Source organism: Scyliorhinus canicula, chromosome 3 (genome assembly GCF_902713615.1).
Source record: "Scyliorhinus canicula chromosome 3, sScyCan1.1, whole genome shotgun sequence".
NCBI classification, from domain to species: domain Eukaryota; kingdom Metazoa; phylum Chordata; class Chondrichthyes; order Carcharhiniformes; family Scyliorhinidae; genus Scyliorhinus; species Scyliorhinus canicula.
In genome coordinates, this window is record NC_052148.1 from 175,744,624 (window position 1) to 175,770,400 (window position 25,777).

General features: G+C 46.4%; 1 protein-coding gene across 1 annotated transcript in view; it reads left to right on the plus strand.

The window, feature by feature from the left end:
- Positions 1-25,777, plus strand: part of antxr2a (ANTXR cell adhesion molecule 2a) — a 281,083-nt gene that overhangs the window by 51,169 nt on the left and 204,137 nt on the right. The window contains exon 8 of the mRNA XM_038791794.1: positions 13,872-13,932. Within this exon, the coding sequence (XP_038647722.1) occupies positions 13,872-13,932 (61 nt within the window). The remainder of the gene's footprint in view (positions 1-13,871; positions 13,933-25,777) is intronic.

Here is a 25,777-nt window from a genome sequence, read left to right on the forward strand (position 1 = left end):
AATTACAACACTGAAATAATAGCTACATCTTTAACCAATTCCAAGCACAAAACGTTTTTGCCTTTTGTAAAAGAATGTGATCGTTTAGATCACCGATGTGCAAAGAGGGTTTCTAACTTCAAGGTATAAAGTATTGACACCTAATCATGATGCAGCGAGCCGAGCAAAACTTAATATCTGAAGGGGAAGCAAGCATAACTTGTGATTCTGGCAGGAAGTCCAAGTTCATCCTTCAAGACTATAAATGTTCAGTTTCTGTGCTCTTTTGGCAACCATACTGATTCAGCAGCTGTGTCTATGCGATGGTTCCGATTTCCAAACTGCAATGATCTATGAATACATTCTGGGGAATTTCTACCTTTGGTAAGTCCTCCCAATGTCCATATATTAAGGGCCTCATTCTCCCAACAAATTTCCAAGTTCATTTGTGACGGGTTTTTCAGGGGGTTTCCCGTCGGCTCTGCCAGTGAGTTTCCCACCGCTAGCCAATGACACTTCGTCACTTTTCTGGGTCCTGGGGAATTTCTCACAGGTTTAGGCCACACTTCAAATTTTTTTTAGCACTGGGAACTCGGAGATCAGGCCGCCATTTTGAAAGGGTGCCCCGATCTCTAAGTGAGCTTGTGGATCCTCCGCACCTCCCACCCATGGGCAATTGTCACTCCCCACACACATGTGTAGTACCCCACACTCCTGAATTGAGGACACCCTGCTATGGGGTCCCTGGAGTCCCCCATATTCAGGCCTCCCAGACGCCCTTACAGCACCCCCTCCCTTCCAGGACACCATCCATCACCCCCCAATGTTCCGGAGGCCCCTACTTGCCTGCCCTGCACTCTCCCACTCTTCAAACCCCACCTCTACCCTCATTTTGTGGATATGGGCCCCCTTGCCCCCTGGCACTTGGGCACCCTAGCACTGCCACCCTGGCACCCAGGCAGTATTCCTGCTGACTTGGCAGTGCCATCTGGGCATCTTGGCAGGGCAGTGCCAAGCTGCTCGCATTCCAGGGGGAGGGCCAGGGAGCCACCCTGCACTTACTCTGACCACCCAGGGGCCTCCGGTGGCCCGGGAGACCCCCTGGGCTGCCATTCTGCCTGGTCCAGGTTTGTTTGGGCTAGCACTGATTGCAGCCTCCCTGGGGAGGCCTGCGAATCGAAGGAGGCTGTTGGATCCCGTGCAGGTAGGTCATAAGTAGGTTTATGACCTACATCCGTGAGCGTCATTCAGTCATGCTCATTTGGGGCGGTTATCCGAATTTGACGTCTCGCGAGGACTCGTAGAATCACGGGAGTCACGGAGGTTGTCGGGAAGCTCGCTGGAGATCTTTCTCTGCGTTCTTTGGCCATGTTGGGCTCAAGTGAGAGCCCAACGCGACCAGAGGTTCGCGCCCTTGGATTACTGTTAAGAGACGAGACCTTTGTTTTAATGGTTTTGAGAGTACTTTTCGTGGTCCAGAGCTCTGATGCCGAATTCCGAATTAAGAGCATAAAATCATCTCCTTTAAGTTGCCTCAGCTCATGGATCTATTTTGTACTTAGACAGGTTGTTTCCCCATTTTTCAAAATGTGACAGGTCTCCATAACATCAAAAGGATACAAAATATATCTAAAAGTGTAACACTTGGAACCGTCACAAAGATTCAGACTTGCATAGAACAAATAATGACGCTGGCCAAATATAGGATTATAAAATTCCCCAACTAATTTTGTTGAACTATGTTTCAAAATCACAGAGCTGCGAATAGCACACTTCAAGTTGACAATCAAGCGAATAGGACCATTCAGGACGGATGAATGAAAAACAAAACTTACAAACTTGAAACTGAATCCTCTCAATCGGTTCATGTTTCACCTTTTTAAACTACCGGAAAGCTGTCCTCTTTCATTCAACTCCCTGTCGTACCTTAAGCTATGAGATCCAGTTGTCTGGATACTATCCACAAAGCTTAATCTTTCCCATTGTCTTGTCCCTCAATCTCTTTATCTTAATATGCAGAAAATAAAAAATTACTGGTCTCTTTCGCCCCGGTATTCTGAGTTTAACTCACAGAAAAGCTGAAAGGTTTACCTGTTGCTGGAACGGTACTCACAGTACACTAGATCTAGCTTGTGTTGGGAGCACTGCTCAGATGTCCAGGGGAAAAATATAACATCTAATGTGTTGCTCAATGTCCAGCTGTATAGCAAGGAACAAAGGGAAGGTCTACCTTTCTTGTATCCCTCTGTGTGTGTTCAAAACTGGTGGTGGTCAGGGATTGGTTAGCCTGCATGGTGAATTCTTGTGTTTGACGATGACACACCCAATGGCCAGAGTCCCAAGGAACTGTTTCAAAATGCCCCTTGTGACTGTTACCAGACCCCCCTCCCAAACATTCCATTTGTTTGGTAAGCATTACACACCTGCATCTTATGACTGATTTGAGGTCCTTGCTCCGCTGATCACAGTGGCGACCCATGACATCAGACGATGAACCAAGATTCACTTGTGAGAGTCTTCCTGACAGTATCTTGATAATCATAGATATAAAATCATATAGGATTTGCATTGCAGAAGAAGGCCATTTGGCCCATCGAGTCTGTACCGCCCCTTGGAAAGAGCACCCTGCCTAAGCCCACACTTCCACCCTATCCCCGTAACCCAGTAACCCCACCCAACCTTTTTGGACACTCAGGCAATTTATCATGGCCAATCCACCTAGCCTGCCCATCTTTTGACTGTGGGAGGAAACCGGAGCACCCAGGGGAAACCCACACCGACACGAGGAGAACGTGCAGACTCCGCACAGCCAGTGACCCAAGCCAGGAATTGAACCTGGGACCCTGGAGCTGTGAAGCATCTGACTGCTTATAAATTGCAAGTTTGGGCAGCACAGTGGCCTAGTGGTTAGCACAGCTGCCTCACGGCGCTGAGGTCCCAAGTTCGATCCCGGCTCTGGGTCACTGTCCATGTGGAGTTTGCACATTCTCCCCGTGTCTGCGTGGGTTTCACCCCCACAACCCAAAAATGTGCAGAGTAGGTGGATTGGCCACGCTAAATTGCCCCTTAATTGGAAAAAATAATCGGGTAATCTAAATTTAAAAAAAATATATTAAAAAAATAAATAAATAAATTGCAAGTTTCTTGGTAATTTTAATGCAGATATCCTGCCTCATAGGAATGCAGCACACAAGATGGCTCATACTGATTTCCTGTTAAATAGTTGCTAAATAGGTGAATTAACCTTTACTATTTATTCAATTCCCTTTCCACTTGTGTTCCCACAAAGATCAGCTGGCAAATTCAATATTGGCCAATTTGACTCCATACCGATGTGTTGTATGTACATGCTGGGAATAACTACAATTTCCGGCTGCAATTTTCCGGGTGAAAGAAGAGGCAGCAGGGTAGCATGGTGGTTAGCATAAATGCTTCACAGCTCCAGGGTCCCAGGTTCGATTCCCGGCTGGGTCACTGTCTGTGTGTAGTCTGCACGTCCTCCCCCTGTGTGCGTGGGTTTCCTCCGGGTGCTCCGGTTTCCTCCCACAGTCCAAAGATGTGCAGGTTAGGTGGATTGGCCATGCTAAATTGCCTGTAGTGTCCTAATAAAAGTTAAGGGGGGGGGTTGTTGGGTTACGGGTATAGGGTGGATACGTGGGTTTGAGTAGAGTGATCATGGCTCGGCACAACATTGAGGGCCGAAGGGCCTGTTCTGTGCTGTACTGTTCTATGTTATGACTAACCAGTTACATTGTCAATATGGGCTTTCCATTCCATATTACAAAAGCCAGTTGGAATGTATTGCCAGTTCTATTGAATATACCTTTGGTAAATTCCAGTGGGAAGCTCTGATTTTGCTCAAAAATTAACCTGTTCGGGCATACTACATACTGCACATAAGAAATGGAAATGAGCATGGCAAGGTATTGTCTGAGGTTAGTTGGAAGTTCGAACAGTCCATTATTAGATTGTTGAAAATGTTACTTTGCATTTAGAATCCTTACTGATGATTACATTAACCAATCAACATGAAGGTGTTGCTTTTAACTCTGACTGGGATTCCGGCTTATTGGGCTGGATCACGTACAAACCACACTGGCTGCCCTAATTTTCGGGCTGTGACACGGATTTGGTTAAATGACGCAGGTTTACTTGTCCTTGGGACTCCGGCAGACAAGAACGTCCGCCAACTTGCAAGTGAATAAGTGGGAAGAGGATTCTGAGAGGGTCTTACTGGAGGTAACAAGGGGGTGGGGGAGGGGAGAGGAAACAAAGGCTATGACTTTCCTTGTTGGGCACTCTCAGTCTGCCGGATAAGCTGTGGTGGCTTTCCCGCTCAAGTGCTAAAAGGAAATCTAGAACCTATTGACATAATAGGATACCAGTTGGATTAAATTCTTGAGGTTCTTGCCTACTTTAGGCAGCTACTTCATCCATTTGCAGAGCAATATAGGTTACAATTAGAAATGGTGGGCAAGATCCATTTTAGCACAGGATGTGACTTGCATGTGGGCAAGACCAAAATCAGCACATTGTTTGTTAAGTTTTGGTGCAGTTATAATTGGACACTTGTTGGCAACGCACAACTACTCAGAGCTTCGCATTAATTTTACACTGACTTGGTAATCTCACAACTGTTACGAGGATAGATAGTAAATGGTGAAAGAAGAAATGAATGCACTGAATCAAATTTATATGGGGCGAGATTCTCTGGCCTCCCCATGGTGTGTTTCTTGATGGCAGGAGGCAATTTGCCATTGGCCGGCCATGGGATCTTCTGGTCCAGCCGCTGTCAATGGGATTTCCCACTGAATCCAGCCCACATCGCTGGGAAGCCTATGGCGGGGGTGCGCTATTGTCAAGACTGGAAGATCCTGCTGGCATGAACAGCCGGAAGATCTCGCTCTTTGTCTGGATAAAGTATGGACACCAAATGTTGTGGTTGAGGATGGCATGGTCTTGTGTGGGTGCCACAAAGAGTAAATATGTCATCTTGAATCACATTTCGGAGATGTCTGGGAGGGGCATTTGATTCTTTCCTTGTAATTCGTCATTGTGGGAAATGCATGAGGACCAACACTGATAGTCGAGCTAGTGATTCACCACTTCAGTGAATTGAAGTGTATGTATATTTATTGCATCTCTGGTCTGTATTATTCCAGCATCTAGTGTTTAGCATTATAGTGGCAGATGAATACTTAAACTGTTCATATGATATTCATTTGTTGTTTATCGCTGATGTTACCCTGTTTAATTAAAATGCGTTAAAATTTTGGACAAGGAATGTGATGTGAATATATTAGGCATTTTAACGTTTGAGGTTTTAGCTTTTCTGTGGTTCTCAGTGTATCAAATTAAGCTTGATCTTTTGGCACTAATGGGAATTTAACATGATTAATTTCAATGCTTATTTGTTTCATCATGCTTGCCTTTTACTTCTTAAGATGTAGGGCAGGGACTTCCAGTGCAACATGTAAGATGGAGATCACACTTCTGGCAGCTCCGAGTGAGAACCAGACTTTTTGCTCGCTCTTTCAGGTGATACTCACTGGAAAATGTAATCGATCGGCAGAATAGGTCCCCCCATGCCCAAACTAAAAGGGAAGATAAACCAGGAAGCTTAGAATTGATCCGTTCTCGATGGACCCGGGGGCCTCTTGGAACACCTCGGCACCTAAGATGACGGCAGCAAAGCTGCAGTCAGCAGCAACCCCGATCAGACTTGACACACTTTCAGATATATGGACCAAGGACTTCAACAAACAATATAACTTGCACTTGGTGAGGCAGTGGATGTTGATATCAGACACAGTATGTAAGTCATTAGAGGAGGCGCTGGGCCTGGTTCAGATGCAGGACTGAGGGTGTTGTACCTAAATGCGCGCAGTGTACAGAATAAGGTAAATGAGCTTGTTGCGCACATTGAAATTGGCCGATAAGAGGTAGGCATCATAGCGACGTGGCTGCAAGAGGATCAGGGCTGGGATCTAAATATCCAAGGGTATGTGTCCTATCGAAAGGACAGTTTGATGGTCAAAGACGGAGGGGTTGCATTGGATTGGATTGGATTGGATTTGTTTATTGTCATGTGTACCGAGGTACAGTGTAAAGTGTTTTTCTGCGAGCAGCTCAAACAGATCATTAAGTACATGGCAAGAAAAGAAAATACATAATAGGGCAACACAAGATACACAATGTAAATACATAGACACTGGTATCGGGTGAGTGTAGTATTAATCAGATCAGTCCATAAGGGGGTCGTTTAGGAGTCTGGTAACGGCAGGGAAGAAGCTGTTTTTGAATCTGTTCATGCATGTTCTCAGACTTTTGTATCTCCTGCCCGATGGAAGAAGTTGGAAGAGTAAGCCGGGTGATTATGCTGCCCGCTTTCACCAGGCAGCGGGAGGTGTAGATGGAGTCAATGGATGGGATGCATATTTGTGTGATGGACTGGATTGTGAGTAAAGAATTAAGTTAAATCGATAGCAAGAAGCGATATAGGATCAGAAGGCATAGAACTGTGGGTAGAGTTGAGGAATCGCAAAGGTAAAAAGATCCTGAAGAGAATTATGTACAGGCCCTCTAGCAGTAGTCAAGGAACAATGTGGTGAACCAACTAGTTTGATTTTCTATTTTGATTCTTGTTTTCATTAATATGTGTTGTATATGGCGGTTGATTTTTCCTAAACTAAAACAAGAGTTTGTATGCGTACATATTTTCTGTTTTGTTTAAGATCTTTAACAAGATCCATTTGTTACCTTTTTTAGCTATTCCAGCCTGTTAAATTCTGTGGTTAGGTCTATTTTTAGAAGTGCAATTTCTTTGCTGAGGTTGAAGTGAATTAAAAGGTTGTTATTCATGATTAAAATAACTTCTTGGGAAAATGAGGCTTTGAATTTGTATTTGGAGAAATTCTATCAGCATAAAGCTTGCCAAGCATCACAAAATTTGTCAGATGGCTGAATATAATGCACTGTAGGTTTGATGGCCTAAGTTGCTCTTCCACTGTTGAAACAATGCATTGTGTTATTCTAATGCAAGTATATTATCCTGTTTAGTGCTGCATTTGGCCATCGTGACAGCTTTATGTAGCAAATACTTCAGTGGTGTCTGAAATACAGCAGTGGAATTTCTCAATATATAAACTCCAGCATTCTGGTTAATAAATCCAAGAGTGGGCTTGTGTATTGTAAGTGGATGTGAACCACAGAACAATATCTTGTGTGAAAATGATGGATTGGAAAGGGCCAGCGTGGTGCAGTAATCAGAACAAATTAAAACAGTTGCTGCAAATGAGCAGTAGGAATGGGCGATACACTATCAATGATGACAGCTCTTGGAATGTTTTATCCACAGCATAAGGGTAAAAGTTACCACAATGAATGCTGTTTGTGTCAATTATTCTGAGCAATCTTATCAATATTCTGACCAATGGTTGAGTGCACTCGGAGTCGATGTATATTGCTTTTTGATCTGTGTTTTATTGTTACAGCTGAATTGCATTTACTAAATTGCAGACTTGCATTCGTATTGGGTGGAATTTTCAGATCTCCCCCCCCACCCCCACCACCAAAGTGTCAACTCGGACAGGAGAGTGGAGTGCAGCCCTCTGGCTGAGCTGCTGGCTTTATCAGCCATATCTTTTGGCACTTTGGAAAAAGAGATGAAGTGGCGGGTCCCTTGACATCAGGCTGGCGGGGGAGACACTGAAGGGCACCCCGATTTAACAAAAATAAATGGAACACCACATGGAACTCCTTCCCTTGCCCCAGCCACCCCACCCTCCATGGAACCCCCACCCAGCTCTGCCACCTGACACTGGGGGACCTATCGTGATTCCCGATGGCACGCTTGCGTGTCAACATGAATTGACAGTCTAACGTGAGGTTGGGCACAAATACCTGATATGCATATTCAAATAGATGTAAAAGCAGAGAAAAGCAAATTACTTCAGATGCTGGAATCTGAAAGAAAAACAGAAAATGCTGGACATTTCCAGCAGGTCTGACAGCGTCTGTGGCTAGAGGACGGAGCTAATGGGCGTGGAAATAATTCAAATTCTGCTTTTAGGTGCTTTGGGCGGGCACTTACATGGCGGTTGCAGCGGCGAGATTCACACAGCTATTCACTGGCACTTTGCCAGTTTTATGGGCATCAGGGAGTTTTCCCCCACTGAGGCCACGCTTCAGTTGATTTTGCTCGGCAGCAGGAAATGCTCCATGCAGATTGGGGCTCCATTTTAACTGGCAGCCCGGATTTCTGCATCCCCCCCACCCCCTTCAGGCTCCCCAGCTTTATTGACCCTCACCCCCCCCCCCCCCCCCCCCCCCCCCCCCCCCTCCCTTAACCGCCTTCAAACTTTGCAAGGGCCCCCTGGACACAAGCCCTGGCAGTGCGAACCTGGCACCTGGGCACTGCCCACATCCTGGCAGTGCCACCCAGGCATCCTGGCAGCATCAGGGTGGCACTGCCAGAGTGGTAATGCCAAAATGCCTGGGTGTCAGGGAGAATGTCAGGGTATTACCCTGTCCTGCCCCCAACCACCCGAACGGGATCTAATGGCCTGCTGGGCCACCTGAGGTGCCGTCAGGCCTGGCTAACCTTTATGGAAACCCGTGCTAAATGGCGCCTTGGCAAGGTCTCCCAGCTGCTGCCATTGACTCCCAGGGGCTGGGTGAAAGTGCCGTCCAGATATTTAACGAAGACTAATGGCTCATGATCCAGATTCATCTGCCACTTCATTGCCCACTCTCCTATCCTGTCCAAATCCTTCTGCAGCCCCCTTGCTTCCTCAATACTATCTGTCCCTCAACATATACTTGTATCATCTGCAAACATAGCAACAGTGCCTTCAGTACCTTTATCCAGACCAGGGACGTGTTGGGTGGAGTGAGTCGGGTGACTCACATGAGGTTTCGCGTCCAATGTGGAGCCTGATTTGGGGTTTTTGCGCAATTCGTCCGTTGCTCCCGGATTCGCGGCATCAATAATGCGGTGCCTGAATTGCACCCAATGTTTCGGGTCTGAACGACTCTTTGTCAAAGTGGGACCCTGACCGTAGAAGTTGGGATCCCATTATGTCATTGGTGGGGGATGCGGGGAGAATCGAACTGGGAAATCCCACTGCATAAAAACTGTTTTGTGAGTCTTGCTTGATTCCTTGCCCCCTCTGCTGTCCCCACTCCTGAAAATAGGGGTGGGAACCCCTCCCCCGTGTCTGTTATGATGGCAGGAATTCCAAAAATGGCTTACAGTCACTGAACTGACTTTTGAGATGTAGCCAACATTAGAAACGTGGTGGACAATTAGCAAACAATAAACATTCTACAAACAGGAATGAGATAAATGACTGGATAATCTGTTTCATGTGGGTTGTTGGTGGAGTCCGCAGCTGCCATGCGAGCATCCTGACCTGCAATAGGCGGTTAGAACCACGCCGTCGGGAACTCGGCTGGTTGGGAGCGGAGGATCACTGGGCTGGCCCCTGTCAATGGGCCCCCGGCCACCCGGAGTACTCAGCGATCACGGCGATTCCCGGAGAATCGGCGGACCGGCGGTGGGCCTGATTTCGGCGTGAAATTGGAGTCTCCGCTCCCACGTCGAACGCCATCTTGGTGTGGCGCTGCGAAGAATCCAGCCCCATGTACTCTGCCTGAGTGTCAACCTGGCGGTGCTAAATTGTCACTACCAGCGTGTCAGGGGGCAGTGCCATGTTGCTTGCCAACCCACGCTGCAAATCACCTCGGGCTCCAAAACCTTTCTGAAGTGTGGGTGGATTGCGATCTGGCTCTTTGCTGATCCACCCAGCTTCCCACCGGAGACCACACTGAGAAACCTGCTGGGAGAATTGCACCCTAAATGTATAAGAAAATGAGACTTGAAGTAAGCTGTCAAAGTAAGACTATCTTATGTCAAACATCCTCCTAAGTACATATACTACAACATTCAGTAACCCTTTCACTAGGGCCCAACATATGACATTTATGCTGCCCTTTGGATAACTCCTATCCATATCCATAACACCAAATATCAGAGGTACTTATAATGTCCAACTGAAACTGGTGCCACACTAAAGTCTTAAAGTGCCTTTTTTCTATGTTTCCTTCAGACATAACCAAACTCTCATGCATATTCAAAATTCATGAGCTGGTTTGCAGACTGAACACAAATGAGTGATTTCTGGTGTTGTCTTTGTTCCCCTTGCTACCTTCTATTAAATCATGACAGCGAGGAACACTGCAAATAATATTCAAAGACTGCAAGCAATACTCCGAACTTTGAGAATTAAAGAGTTAGACATATGATAGGTGACAAACGTATTCTTAAAATGTGAGAACTTATAACACACCATCCTGACTTGGAAATGTCTCTCCACCCCTTTGCTGCATTGTTGCAGCCTCGGTGCTCCTTGTGCTGGTGGTCTCTTGTAACCCATGGCACTGTCCATTTTATTCGAAATCTTTCATTTGACAGAATGTACTTGGCATCCTTGATTGATTGGGCAATCCAGAGGCAAAATGCTAATGTTGTGGCTGAGTTAAAGAGCCATGACTAAACCCAGCAATTAGTCGATCGGTTTCCCAAACTGAAAATTGTTCCACCCTTCCAGCAGGGAATAAGTTCAGAAGATTCAGGACAGAACGGTGGCACAGTGGTTAGCTGTCTGTGTGGAGTTTGCACTTTCTCCCCATGTCTGCCTGGGTTTCCTCTGGGTGCTCCGGTTTCCTCCCACAGTCCAAAGGTGTGCAGGTTAGATGGATTGGCCATGCTAAATTGCCCCTTAGTATCCAAAAGGTTAGATGGGGTCACAGGGTTATGGAGATAGGCCCACTCCTCCACCCTATGTAGGGTGCTCTTTGAAAGGGTCGGTGCAGACTCGATGGGCCAAATGCCCTCCATCTGCACCGTAGGGATTCTATGATTCTGCCTTCTGAATTTGAATGAAATGAAAAAATGAAAATCGCTTATTGTCACAAGTAGGCTTCAAATGAAGTTCCTGTGAAAAGCCCCTAGTCGCCACATTCCAGCGCCTGTTCGGGGAGGCTGATACGGGATTCGAACCGTGCTGCTGACCTGCCTTGATCTGCTTTCAAAGCCATCGATTTAGCCCTGTGCTAAACCAGCCCCTTTATGTTAGCCTTATATTAGAATGCAGAAATGACTGCAATTCCGATAAAGTTGAAATATTACAGGAGAAGAATATTTTTGGCATTCGTGAAATGCAGTTTGCTTTCCAATGTATACCACAAAATGAAAGAAAATTGTAAGTTCTATTTCGACAGATTTGTGAGAAATTAGAAGGTGGTGCGGCATCATGGGCAAGTAAAAATGTTTGCGAAAAAGACATTTTAGCCAACAAGCTTGGTTAACTTGTTCTGAAAATAGCTTTGTCGAAATAGCTCCTGGAATTGTCTTTGTGGGCATAGCTAAATGTGTACCATGTGGGCACAGTTTAACTACAGACATGGGATTGGTGTTGGGCAGTGAGTGGAGCACTGGCAGGAGGCCCAAGATAATAATCACAGCTTGGCTGAGCATCGCGCTGCAGTATACAGCATGCCGGAGTGTTATTGGGGAAGTCTGCACTTACTATGGTGGGCCTTCCCTAAAAGAGGTATACAGGCTCTTGCTGACTCTCCAGATGATGGGTGAGCCTCCATTGCCTCAGATAAATATTTCCCATGGCATCAAATCTCTGCCATAACACCCAGTGTAGCAAGGGTGGCATGGTGGCACAGTGGTCAGCACTGCTGCCTCACAGTACCAGGGGCCCAGGTTCAATTCTGGCCTTGGGTCACTGACTGTGTGGAGTTTGCACGTTCTCCCCGTGTCTGCGTGGGTTTCTTCCGGGTGCTCCTTTCCTCCCACAGTCCAAAGATGTGCAAGTTAGGTGGATTAGCCATGCTCAAATTGCCCTTAGTGTCCAAAGGTTAGGTGGGGTTCTGTGTCATGGGGATAGGGCGGGGGATTGGACTTGGGTAGGGTGCTCTTTCGGAGGGTCGGTGCAGACTCGATGGGCCGAATGGCCTCCTTCGGCACTTTATGGTTCTGTGATTTTTTTTAAAGACTTCAACAAAATATAAACATACATATAAACATACAAAATATCAAAAGACCATCCAACGAGCAGCAACAGACCATCACATCAATCTTCCCAACGACCCCAACCCTCTAGCCCTTCTGACACCGACCCACACCATGTCCTGCCTTCTCCTTTTTTAATTCCCCTTCCTCCCCCCCCGAAAGGTCCCCCTTGCTGACCCCTCAATCCCCCTTGAAGTAATCGATGAACGGTTTCCACCTCCAAGTGGACCCTTCCACCAATCCCCATAGAGAGAACTTGATCTTCTCTAACCGCAGGAATTCTGCCAGGTCGTTCACCCACACCACTGCTGTTGGCAGTTCCAAGTCCCTCCAACAGAATAAAATCCGTCTTTGGGCTATCAGGGAGTTAACACATCGGCTTCTTCCCCCCACCCATTACACCCGGATCTACCAGCACCCCAAATGTCACCACCTCTGGACTTGGGCCAGAACTCCTTCGTCTTGGATGTGCCCAAAACACGTGAACGTGATTCGCGGGTCTCCCCGCGCTCCCCCCATACCGGTCCTCCACCCCCTCAAAAAAATTGCTCATCCTCGCCATTGTCATGTGGGCCCCAGGCAACACTTTAAACTGGATGAGACTTAACCTCGCAAACAACGAGACCGCATTCACCCTCTTCAAAGCCTCAGCCCATGCCTACTGGAACCCGTCTGGACCCCTCCTCCGCCTTGGGAAACTCCAACCCATCCAGGAAACGCCTCAACCCCTCTTTTCCCCCCCCCCCTCATGGGTTCCAACTCATACATCCTCCTATAAAAGGCCTCAAGTACCCCATTCACCCGCTATGGATCTATAACCACCTTACCCCCTCATCCCTCACTCTACCAATCTCACTAGCCACTGCCTTCTTCCTCACTGATGGGCAGCATCCCACTTGCCTTCTGCACGTATTCATACACTGCTCTGTTGTCCTCCACAACTACCCCACCACCTTAACCATCGACTCTATCCCAAACTCCATCTTGAGCCTCTGCCTCTCCTTCAGCATTCCCTCCTCTGGTGCCACCGAGTACCTCCTATCCACCCTCAAGATCTCTTCGACCAGCCTTGCCCTCTCATCCCACTCCACCCTCTCCTTGTACGCCCGAATCGAAATAAACTCCCCCCTAACTGCATCCTTGAGTGCCTCCCACAACGTAGCGGCTGTGACCTCCCCGGTATTATTCACCTCCACATAACCCAGAATGGCAGCCCTCACCCACACACACAAACCCTCATCTGCCAACAGCCCTACGTGTAATCGCCACTGTGGCCATTGGGCTCCCCTTGAACCACCCGCAAATCCACCCAGTGCGGCGCGTGGTCTGGGACCACAATCGCCAAATGCCCCAAGTCGGACACCCCCTGCCAGCATTACGTAAAGATTGATCCGGGAGTACACTCGGTGCACATGGGCGAAGGAATCTATGTGCTCTTAATGGATTTGTTAATTTGCTAAAGGTTACATTATGGAGTCAGAGGTATGTTCTGCCCCTCCTCCTCCTTCCAGCCATCTTAGCAATTTGGTTCTTTTAACAACACCCACTTGGATTTCCATTGTGTTTTCACTAGAAGGTGAAATTAGGACTCACAGCAAAATGGTTGATCAAGAAGTGTCTTTCAAAGAAGGAGTCAGAGCCGGGTGGAGAGATTGCTATATATAGAAAGCTTGTTTTGATAATGTTGACATATTCTTATGAATTATTATTTCACAGTAGGTTGAATCATGAAATGCACATCTTAATATTTTACTACTGTATTTTACTTGCTTTATTGACTTGCTTTTTTCTGAAATTGAAATAATAGATTTTGAAGAAATCATGCACTGAAGTTTTGGAGGTGGAACCATCTTCTGCATGTGCTGGACGTAAGTACATGTGCTCACAATGCATGGTAGCACAGTGGTTAGCACTGTTGCTTCACAGTGCCAGGGTCCAAAGTTTGATTCCTGGCTTGGACCACTGTCTGTGCGGTGTCTGCACGTTCTCCCTGTGTCTGTGTGGTTTTCTTCCGGGTGCTTCAGTTTCCTCCCACAAATCCCGAAAGACGTGCTGTAAGGTGATTTGTCATTCTGAATTCTCCGTGTACCCGACCAAGCTCCGGGTGTGGTGACTTGGGGATTTTCACAGCAACCTCATTGCAGTGTTGATGTAAGCCTACTTGTGACACAAATAAAGATTATTATTGAAGTGATTAAAATTCTGGACTGTTTTACATAGGATAGAAATTAAGCAATCTGAATGAGAGCCAGTTTCAGGGACATATGAACAAATGAATTAGGAGCAGGAGTAGGCCATTTGGCCCCTCAAGCCTGCTCTACGATTCACTAAGGTAGTAGCTGATCAGATTGTGGCCTCAACTTCATGATCCATCTACCCATGATAACCTTTGACTCCCTTGTCAGTCAATAATCCAGTAGCACAGTGGTTAGCACAGTTGTTTCACAGCTCCAGGGTCCCAGGTTCAATTCCCGGCTTGAGTCACTGTCTGTGCGGAGTCTGCGTAGGTTTCTCTAGGTGTTCCGGTTTCCTCCCACAGTCCAAATATGTTCGGGTTAGGTGGATTGGCCATGCTAAATTGCCCTTTCTGTCCAAAAAGGTTAAGTGGGGTTACTGGGTTACGGGAATAGGATGGAGGGGTGGGCTTGAGTAGGGTGCTCTTTCCAAGGGCTGGTGCTGACTCGATGAGCCAAATTCTACACTGTAGATTCTATGATACCTCTCGTAACATTTAAGAAGTATTTAGATATTCACATGTGCTTTCGTAACCTCCAGGGCTATGGGCCAAACGCTGGGAAACAGGATTAGTGCAGTCAGATCTTTGTTGACTGGCGTGGACATGATGTGCTGAACAGCTTCCTTCTGTGCTGCAAAGAAATCACCAATAAATCAGTCAACCTTGATTTCCTTTTCACAAATTCATGTTGACTCTGCTTGAGTACATTGAGATTTTCTAAATGTTTCATTATAACCTCCTTAATGATCGATTCCAGCAGTTTGCCAATGACAGATGTTCAGCTAACTGGCCTGTAGTTTCCGGCTTTCTGTCCCCCTCCTTTTGTGAATAAAGGAGTCACATTCGCTATTTTCCAAACTGATGAGACCTTTACAGATTCTAGAGAATTTTGGAAAATTCAAACCAGCACGTCAACTATCTCAGTTGCCCCCTCTTTTTTAAGACCTGAGGATGAATGAAGGCCATCAGGACCTGGGACTTGTCAGCTTTCATTTCTAGTATTTTTCTCAGTACCCTTTCCCTGGTGATCGTAATTGTTTTGAGCTCTTCCCTTTCACCTCCTGATTCACAATTATTCCTCAAATGTTATTTGTGTCCTCTACAGTGAAGATAGATGCAAACTATCTGTTCAATTCATCCACCGTTTCCTTATTTTCCATTCTTAATTGCCCATTCTCACGCGAGGACTCACTCACTTTACATACTCTTTTCTGTTTTAAATACCTATAGAAACATTTACAGTTTTTATATTTCTAGCTGGCTTTCGCGTGAACTTTAATTTCTCCCTCCTTATTAATCTTTTTGTCATTCTTTGCTGTTCTTCATTTTCTGTCCACTCTTTTGAGCTGCTGCCGATCACCTTTGTGAAATTATCCATTTTTTGCAGGACTGAAGTCTCATGACTGAAATATGCCCAACCCGATACTGGGCCAGGCCATTATTCAGGCATCACTTGGCAGCCACCCAAAACTGACTTTAGACTCGTAATATATGTAAACGAAGGATCGATTGCCTGTTTTCGGTCTCCTGGCAGAAATTACTTTGGGAGGAGCATAACGGGCATTGGGCCTGACTCACTCAGGTTTCCTGGCACCAACAAAAGACACAATTTAAAAAAATTATTTTTCCCCTGTGAAGTCAGGAGGAACAGATGTTTTCTATCCTACTCCGTAGTAAAGAGATTATTACTTCACTGTTGCACATCTTCCAGGCTGCCAGGGACTATCCGTTGATGCAAACAGCTCAAATTTCAAAAAGCTGAAATGGGTGAGTTCCCTACGGAGGTCTCGAAACCTGGGGCATGATTCTCTGATTTTGAGGCGATCTCCACGCCAGCGTGGGGACGGTGGTGTTTTTCGACAGAAGAAATGACGTAAAATGGCCACCGATCCTCCGTTTGGCTGGGGCTAGCATCAAGGCAGCGTAGAGCACCCGGCTCTAGCTGCCGATACAGCCTGGCGAATTGCCAGGTCCATGGCCGCGCATGTGCACGGCGACAGCCTGCAGCGGCCGCAACGTGCAAAATGGGACCGGCCGCTCGCGGAACCGCTCTGTGGAATACTGTCCCCCCTTTTGGCTGGATCGTGCGCCCCGGTCAACCCCCTCACAGTGCCCCCAGCCCCTGGCAAAGTCCCCCATGCCCACTGATCAGCCCTCCCCCGACTGTGGCGGCGCTGGACTGAGTCCGCAGCTGCCACGCCGTGTTGCTGACGGATGAGACCATGAGAGACCCACGCCATTGGGAACTCGGCCGGTCGGGGGTAGAGCATCTGGGGGAGGGCCTCAGGCAATGTCCTGAGGCCGTCAATACATCAGGCGGCATACTCTCCGAGTACGGCGCTTTGGAGGGGGTGGAGCATTGCGAAAGCAGCACCGACCCCGATTTAGTTGTAAACTTTGATTCTGCGGCTGATTGCCGAACGCGATTTCAGCATCGCCGATCGAAGAATCTCGCCCCTGATTTCTGGTCTTCAAGTTGGGATGCATGCTGTCAATTCTGGGCCCCAATATGAGGGCTGATGAACTTCGACCCCTCTGAGCCAGATTCGATAAAGGTGATAGGAAGCATGAATTGAGAAACATGAAAAATAAGTGTCGGAGAAGGCCATTTGGCCCATTGAATCTGCACTGCCATGCAATGTGACCATGGCTGATTCTCAATCTCATTGCCATACACCCGTGCTCTCTCTCCATACTCCTTGATGCCTGTAGTGTCTTGTCCTCCACAAACCTATTTGAGAGACAATTCCACAGGTTCATCACTGTCTTGAGTGACATTTCACCTCATCTCAGGCCTAAATGATCTACCCCATATCCTGACACCGTGATGTCTTTTCTAGAGCTCCATCACTCCCAATTTTATACTTTTCAAAGAGATCCCCTATCATTCCTCTAAACTCCATTGAATACAGCCTAGTAGACCCAATCTCTCCTCATATCATAAGCCTGCTATTCCAGGAATCAGTCTATTGAATCCTCTTCTGCACATTCTCTATTGCAAGAATATCTTCTCTTGGGTAAAGGAGACAAAATCTGCACACTTGTCTAAATCCTTGACCTGCGAACCTGTCTCCATTGAGGAGGCTCCCAGAGTCAATCAAGGAAGGCAAGAGCAGGATGGAATTGGCAAAGGAGGCAGAGGATGGTGAGACTGGCCTATTAGAAGGCCTGCTTCCATTTTCCAAGGCATTGGCCCATGATTGTCAGGTCCGTAAGTCCTCACCAGCTGCAGGAGGTGGGGTTCCCATGTACCTGTTGCTCTTGACCTTTTCGATGGTCGTAGTTGTGGGGTTCAGAGGTGCTGCCTAAGGAGCCTTGGTGAGTTCCTACAGTGCATCTTGTCGATGGTGCACACTGCTGCTGCCGTGAGCTGGTGGTGGAGGGAGTGAATGCCTGTGGAAGGGGTGCCAATTAAGCGGGCTGCTTTGTCCTGGATGGTTTTGAGCTTTTTGAGTGTTGTTGGAGCTGCACTCATCCAGGCAAGTGGGGAGTATTCCATTACACTCCAGGCTTGTGCCTTATGGGTGGTGGACAGGCTTTGGGGATTCGGGAGGTGAGTTACTCATCGCAGCATTCCTAGCTATTGTAGCCGCAGTATTTGTGTGGCTAGTCCAGTTCATTTTGTAACCAATGGTAAGTCCCAGGATGTAGATAGTGGGGGATTCAGTGATGGTAATGCCATTGATTGTTGTTCCGTTCTATCTGACAGGTTGGCTCAATGACATTAACAGGACTAACTTCCCATTCAGGAATCCCTTTTGCTCAATGTACTTCTGTCCACTCTGATCACCAAAACTGTCAGCTTTAAAAAGAAATTGTAGAAACGTTTGTATATAACTTCAGTATCATTTAACGATTAACACTGATTGCAAACCATATTAGAACCTTTGATTCAGTTTTAATATACCTACTGGTTCCCTACTTTGTAGAAGGAAATGTGGAATGCTGGCACTTAAGCTGTTGAGAGTTATTTTACACAGTTTAACTCAAGTATCATAATATAATTCTGAGCAAATATTTTCATGTTTAATGAGACCATCAATTCACGCGACACGTGGTTAGAAGTGAACAGTGGTTTTAATCGTCTTACAACAGAGCCTGCCTGTGACGGGATGAACTCGAGATGAACTGGCAGCAGGCTCACAGCACTGATCTTTATACTTCCGGCTGGGGGAGGAGCCATGGGCGGAGCCAAGGGTGGAACCCAGTACAAACTCCTCATCTCCCCCTATGGGCAGGGCCGCGCGATTACACACAATCCGGTACAGAGTACAGGCTCAATACATGTGGTACAATACAGTGTGAATTACTGAGGTTTGTAATTCACCACAATGTTACATTCGGATATTTATAAAGGAGAGTGATTTTTGGCTGTTCTTGTCAGAGAAAATGTATGCTGATAATTTGTGACCCATTTGGAAAGCTCTGAACATCATGGGCATCAAGGAACACATTTTTAATTTGTCTCCATTGGTTATTTATTGCTGTATCTTGTATCCATTTGCTCAAGCAACCTTATCCAGTTTCCACTTCATTTCTACTTATCTGGCTTTGTCTAGGTTTACCGATGTGGATTCATTTGTGTTTTGATCACTTTCTTCCCCAGACGATCTCCTATTAGCATTACTAACCCTATCTCATTATATAATACTAGATCTAAAATAGTTTTTCCCTTTGTTGGTTGTGTAATGGGTTGTTTGATTTGATTTTGATTTATTGTCATGCACCAAGGTACAGTGAAAGTATTGTTCTGCGTACAGATCAGGCAGATCATTCTATACATGAGAAACATGGGACATACGATAAATACACAATCTAAATACATCGACATAGATATCAGGTGAAGCATACGGAGTCCAGGGCTACACAGTAGAGAAGATGCGTGGAGAGATCAGTTCAGTCCATAAGAGAGTAATTCAGAAGTCTGGTAACAGCATGAAGAAGCTGTTTTTGTGGAAGCTGTTGTGAAAGCATTCCACAAAACTATCATCCAGACTATAGTTGCTGATTAGATTTGTCCAGTCTGTTTTAAGATTAAAATCCTCCACGATTATTATTGTTTCCTGCTACATGGACTGTCCAACAATATAACAATTATTTGAGCATCTATGAACTACTACTACTCCCATCAATGGTTTCAGACCCTCGTTATTCGCCATCTCCACTCATACCCATTCCATTTCCTGATCTTCTGAGCTATGATTCTTTCTTTTTACTGACCTTATGTTATCCTTCATTATCAGGGTTACTTCTCTTTTTCCATTCTGCCTGTCTTTTCAAAATGCTGCATGTCCGAGAATATTTATTTCCCAACATTAATCACCTTCCAACAATGTCTCTGGATTGGTGATTATATCAACCCCATTTATTTCTATTTGTGCCACTAGTTCATCTGATAATCTTTATTGTCACAAGTAGGCTTTCATTAACTCCACACAGACAGTGACCCAAGCCTGGAATCAAACCTGTGACCCTGGAGCAGTGAAGCAACAATACTACCCAGTGTGCCACCATGCCGCCCAGTATCCTGTTTTGAATAATAGTCTTTATAATAATAGGGCAGAATTCTCCGCTCCCCACGTGGCGTGGGAGGATCGTGGGAGGGCCTCCCGACATTTTTTACGCCCCCCTGGCGTCCCCAGCGATTCTCCTCCCCCCCCCCCCCCACCTCGGAAAAATCGCCGTTTTTCACGGCGAATGGCGATTCTCCGAGCCCGATGGGCCGAGCGGCCGGCCCTTCATGCCCGTTTCACCACGGCAGCAACCACACCTGGTTGCTGCATTCGTGAAATGGGCGCCAGATGCCTGTTTGGGGCATCTAGGGGCCTGATTTGGACGGGAGCACCGCGACTGTGCTCGGGAGGGGACAGGCCCGCGATCGGTGCCCACTGATCATCAGGCCAGCGTCCAAAACGGACGCACTCTTTCCCCTCTGCCGCTCGGCAAGATCAAGCCGTCACGTCTTGCCGGGCGGCGGTGGAGAAAGACGGCACCGCGCATGCGCAGATTTGTGCCGTCTGCGCGGTGATGGCATCCGCGCATGCGCGGGTTGGAACCGGCAACCCGTGCATGCGCGGATGACTTCACATTCTTACCATGACGAGGTCACTGCCGAGAAAAACGGAGGCCCGCTCCTAGCCCCCCGGGTGGGGGTGAATTAGGTGCGGGGAGCGGGCTCCGAGGCCGTCGTGAACCTCGGCCGAGTTCACGGCGGCCTTCACGAATTCGGCCCCCTGCGGAGAATTCCGCCCACCATCTTTATTGTCACAAGTAGGCTTACATTTACACTGCAATGAAGTTACTGTGAAAAGCCCCTAGCCGCCACATTCCGGCGCCAGTTCGGGTACACAGAGGGAGATTTCAGAATGTCCAAATTACCTAACAGCATGTCTTTCCGGACTTGTGGGAGGAAACCGGAGCATCCGGAAACCCACGCAGACACGGGGGGAACGTGCAGACTCTGCACAGACCGTGAGCCAAGCCGGAATCGAAAAAAGGACCCTGGATCTGTGAAGCAACTGTGCTAACCACTGTGCTACCGTGCCACCCTTTTTATATATATTTCCTGAATATGAAGGCAGACTACCCATCATGGGGCCTGAACCAACACAGAATAGGGCACAAAAGACCCGGTCACATAATTAATGAGGTTTGGTCCGGAACATTTGCCATGTTTTCAATCCCGCCTTCGCAGTAAGAAACATCACACATTCCCACTGCCATGGGCTTAGTTCCAGAATGGGAGATTTCCGTCCATAATCTTACAAACCTCATGATTGTAATGCCTCCACCTAAAGAATGAAAAAAAAAATTACTATACTTGCTAAGTTTTTGTTATGACCCCTGGGCGCAGTCAATTCCAGACCAACTTGACCTGGAGTTCTAACACAATTGAAATTAATAAATAATTCGAAGGAAACATCCAAAGTCTTTGGCCTTTGGCTGCCCAATAACTATGGTCACCGGGTTTGTAAATTTAAACACAATTAATTATATTAATAACAATAACTATAATTAAATAGTCAGCAAACACAACAGGTAAACTATTATCTAATTCCTAACCCCTGACCTTTTTCTTACCTCCACCCTCTATATATGCGCACACACAAGACAGACAAACAAACACAGAGGACAAAAGAGGGGTGTAAAAATAAGTAAAAGGATAAGAGTCTTTGTTTCAGCTGGTTGTTTCTAGTACACCTTTCTTCAGTCCAGACTTTCAGCTTGAGATTTCTGCTTTCAATCTGCAATGCTTTTCACTGTAGATTCATTCACTGTAGATTCATTCAGGTCTCTGTACAGCTATGCAGCTTTTCTGGAGAAAGGGAGAGAGAAAAGAGAGCATATCCTTTCCTTTCAACGTCCAGGAATCAATTATCCTTCCTTGATACTCTGAAAAATTATCCAATTCTGCAGAATGCAATCACCACCTGTTGCCAGGCAGAATAAGACCTTTTGGCCAATTCATTGGCCACCAGCCAACCAATCTCTCGTGCACCGAAAAGTCGATGTTATGCTGTCCGAAGGCTAGCACAGTGTTCTCTTTTGTAACTTTTGAATTCCTCACCTCCACTGCTCGACTTAAAGAGATATGTCCATTAAACACCTATGGATCAAAATGATAACAGCACAAATAAAGAAAGGGAATCAACAGGAAGGATCCCTACATTTTCATGAGTATTATTCAGACTATAGCAACTTATAATATTCTCTGAACTTCAACAAATAACTTGCAATTAGCTTATTACTTGTAATACAAGTAACATTCCCCCCACCCCACCCCATGCTGGAAAATTACATCTTCCATTAAACAGTTCATCTCCGCTGCATCATGGTGATCAACCTGAATCAATAAAATACATGTAACAGTTAAGATTTAATCCCCCACCTTTTCTCAAATCAGAGCCCCTTAACTCATACTTTATCTTCTCCAACCGCAAGAACTCATACAGGTCACCCAACCAAGCCGCTACCCCCGGTTCAGATGCAGCTTCCTGATATTCATTTTTAATTAGCTCTCGTAGCTTTCTGTACCCTTTCTGTTTCTCGTCTTCCCATTCAGAATTCTCAACAAAGATCGCCAAATGATACTTCTTGAAGACTTTGGTGCAAAAACACTTTCCATTTCAATAGTCCTATAAGAGCAGTTCAGTGGCCCTATAAGAATGAAGGGATTTTAAAAAAAGACGGTGCTTTTATTTAACGCAGCTTAAACAGTTTCCAAGATGGGAGTAGTGAAGTACCAAATTCTGTTAACTATGATGTGAGAGTGCAGGTGCCTGGGAGGCAACCACCTCTCTCGCCTCCTCCTCTGTTGCTAAGTTATCAGGTTGCTTACCTGATATCCAGTGCCGAATGAGCAGGAATCTTCTCCCATTAAATATTTCAAAAACTGAAACATTGTTTTTGATCCTCACTCTGGAATCTGTTATCTAACTTCCGACTCTATCCCTCTCCCTGGCAACAGTCTTTGATTAACCCAGCCTGTTCACAATATTTGAACCAAATTTTCACAAATAAAGAAGGGCGAGAGCCCTGATTCCAGAAGTTCCGAACACAGCACCCGATATGAAATGAAATGAAATGAAAATCGCTTATTGTCACGAGTAGGCTTCAATGAAGTTACTGTGAAAAGCCCCTAGTCGCCATATTCCGGCGCCTGTCTGGGGAGGCTGGTATGGGAATCAAACCGTGCTGCTGGCCTGCTTGGTCTGCTTTAAAAGCCAGCGATTTAGCTCAGTGAGCTAAACCAGCCCCTTCACTAGCCGGGTGTCGGTGATACAGGGGCCGAAGCAAATCAAAAATGCAGCCTTCATTTGGAAGTAAATATTGCCATCCAAGTTTCCAAAACACACTCGGGGAATTTACGATTTTGAGGAAAGAGTAAACTTACCAGAATTCTTTGGCGAGGTCAGGTACCCTTTTGACATTGTTAAGAACAAACATGGATGCGTTTAAAAAGTGGATAAGGTCTGTGGAACCGTTAAGCTCGCAATAACATTTTGGGAAGAAACACCGGACCAGTCGAAAAAATATTAGTCCTTGCAAGTTCAATATATGTTTATTGACATAAGCCAGAGGGTTTCATTAAAGTATTCATGATGCTTGACTACTTTCACAACCTATCGTTATTACAGTGGAAGAGGGTGGTGGAGGGTTTGTAAGTTCACAGTTTGATTGACAGCTTCAAGTGGCTCGAAAGGAATTAGCTGCCTTTGATGTGGGACTATGAATACAAATGTTTGTTTTTATCTAGGATCAAGTACTTGAATGAATTTAAATATATTGAATGGGCATTTACCACAAGGGTTTTGTAATGTGGTGAAACGTTATTTTATTTGTTCATGGAACATGGGTGTTGCAGGCTGTGCCAGCATTTATTGCCCAACCGGAATTGCCCTTGAAGGGGCAGTTAAAAGCCAACTACATTGTGTGGGTCTGGAGTCGCAAGTAGACCAGACCAGGTAAGGATGGCAGATTTCCTTCCTTAAAGGACATTAGTGAACCAGATGGGTTTTAACAACAATCGACAATGGTTTCATGGTCACCATTAGAATCTTATTTCCAGATTTTTATTGAATTCAAATTTCACCATCTACAGTGGGGGGGAGGGGGGTTTGGACGTGGGTCCCCAGAGCATTACTCTGGGTCTCTAGTTTACTAGTCCAGTGACAATACTACTATGCCACCACCTCGTCTGCAGCGAGTAATTCATCCCGTGACTCGCCAAAGTCTGTCCACCATCTACAAGGCACAAGTCAGGAGGGTGATGGATTCCCCTGCCTGGGTGAGTGTGGATCCTCCAACATACAAGAAACTTGATATCATCCAGGACAATGCAGGCTGCTTGATTGACATCCTTTCCACAAACTCTCATTTCTTCCACCACTGAGGCTTAATAGAAGCAGTGTGTACCAGCTACAAGTTGCAGGACAGGAACTCACCAAGGCTCCTTCAACAGCACCTTCCAAACCTTTGTCTACTAATATCTAGAAAGATGTGACTCGACTCATCAATTGACAGTTCCAACGCGCCACAGCAAAAAAACCGCACCAACCTCCTCGGAAGACAAACACGGGGCACAACCCTTCATTGTCCAGTACTTCCTGGAGTGGAGAAACTACGACATCTTCTTCGCAGCCTTCAACGCATCATTGATGAAGACGAACATCTTGCCAAGGTCATCCCTACACCCCCGCTACTTGCCTTCAAACAACCGTGCAACCTCAAACAAACCATTGTTTGCAGCAAACTACCCAGCCTTCAGAACAGCGACCACGACACCACATAACCCTGCCATGACAATCTCTGCAAGATGTGCCAGATCATCGACATGGGTACCAGCATTACACATGAGAACACCACTCACCAGGTACATAGTACATACTCAAACGACTCGGCCAATGTGGTCTATTTCATACGCTGCAGGAAAGGATGTCCCGAAGCATGGTACATTGGCGAGACCATGCAGACGCTGCGACAATGGATGAACGGACATTGCGCGACAATTGCCAGGCAGGAATGTTCCCTTCCAGTCAGGGAACACTTCAGCAGTCAAGGGCATTCAGCCTCTAATCTTTGGGTAAGCGTTCTCCAAGGCGGCCTTCAGGACGCGCAACAACGCAGAATCGCCGAGCAGAAACTTATAGCCAAGTTTCGCACACATGAGTACGGCCTCAACCGGGACCTTGAATTCGTGTCGCATTACATTCACCCCCCCCACCATCTGGAAATCCTACCAACTGTCCTGGCTTGAGACAATTCACACCTCTTTAACCTGGGGTTACCCATATCTCTGGATCTGTAAAGACTTAATTACCTGCAAAGGCTCGCATTCAAAGTATCTTATTGCATCTTTGACTTTGTCGATATATATGTTTCTGGAACTCACCTCTTTATTCACCTGAGGAAGGAGCAGTGCTCCGAAAGCTAGTGATTCTAAACAAACGTGTTGGACTTTAACCTCTCAGTAAGACCTCTTACTGTGCTCACCCCAGTCCAATGGCAGCATCTCCATATCGCATCTAGAAAGGCAAGGAAAGACACATGGGAGCACATGGACAGGTGGTCAGCATTGCTGCCTCACGGGTTTAATTTCACCCTTCGGTGACTATGTGGAGTTTGTACTTCCTTCCTGTGTCTGCATGGGTTTCTTCCGGTTTCCCCCCATAGTCCAAAGATGGGCAGGTTAGGTGGATTGACTGTGCTAAATTGCCCCTTAGTGTCCAGGGATGTGCAGGTTAGGGTGGGTTTATGGGGATAGGGCAGGGGAGTGGATTTGGGTAGGATGTTCTTTCAGAGGGTTGGTGCAGACGCGATGGGCTGAATGGCCTCCTTCTTCCACCTGGAAGTTTCCCTCCAAGTCACTCACCAACCTGACTTGGAAATGTATCGCTGTTCCTTCATTGTTGCTGAGTCAAAGTCATGGATCTCCCTCGCGAACAGCACAGAGTGCATACTAACACCACATGGACTGC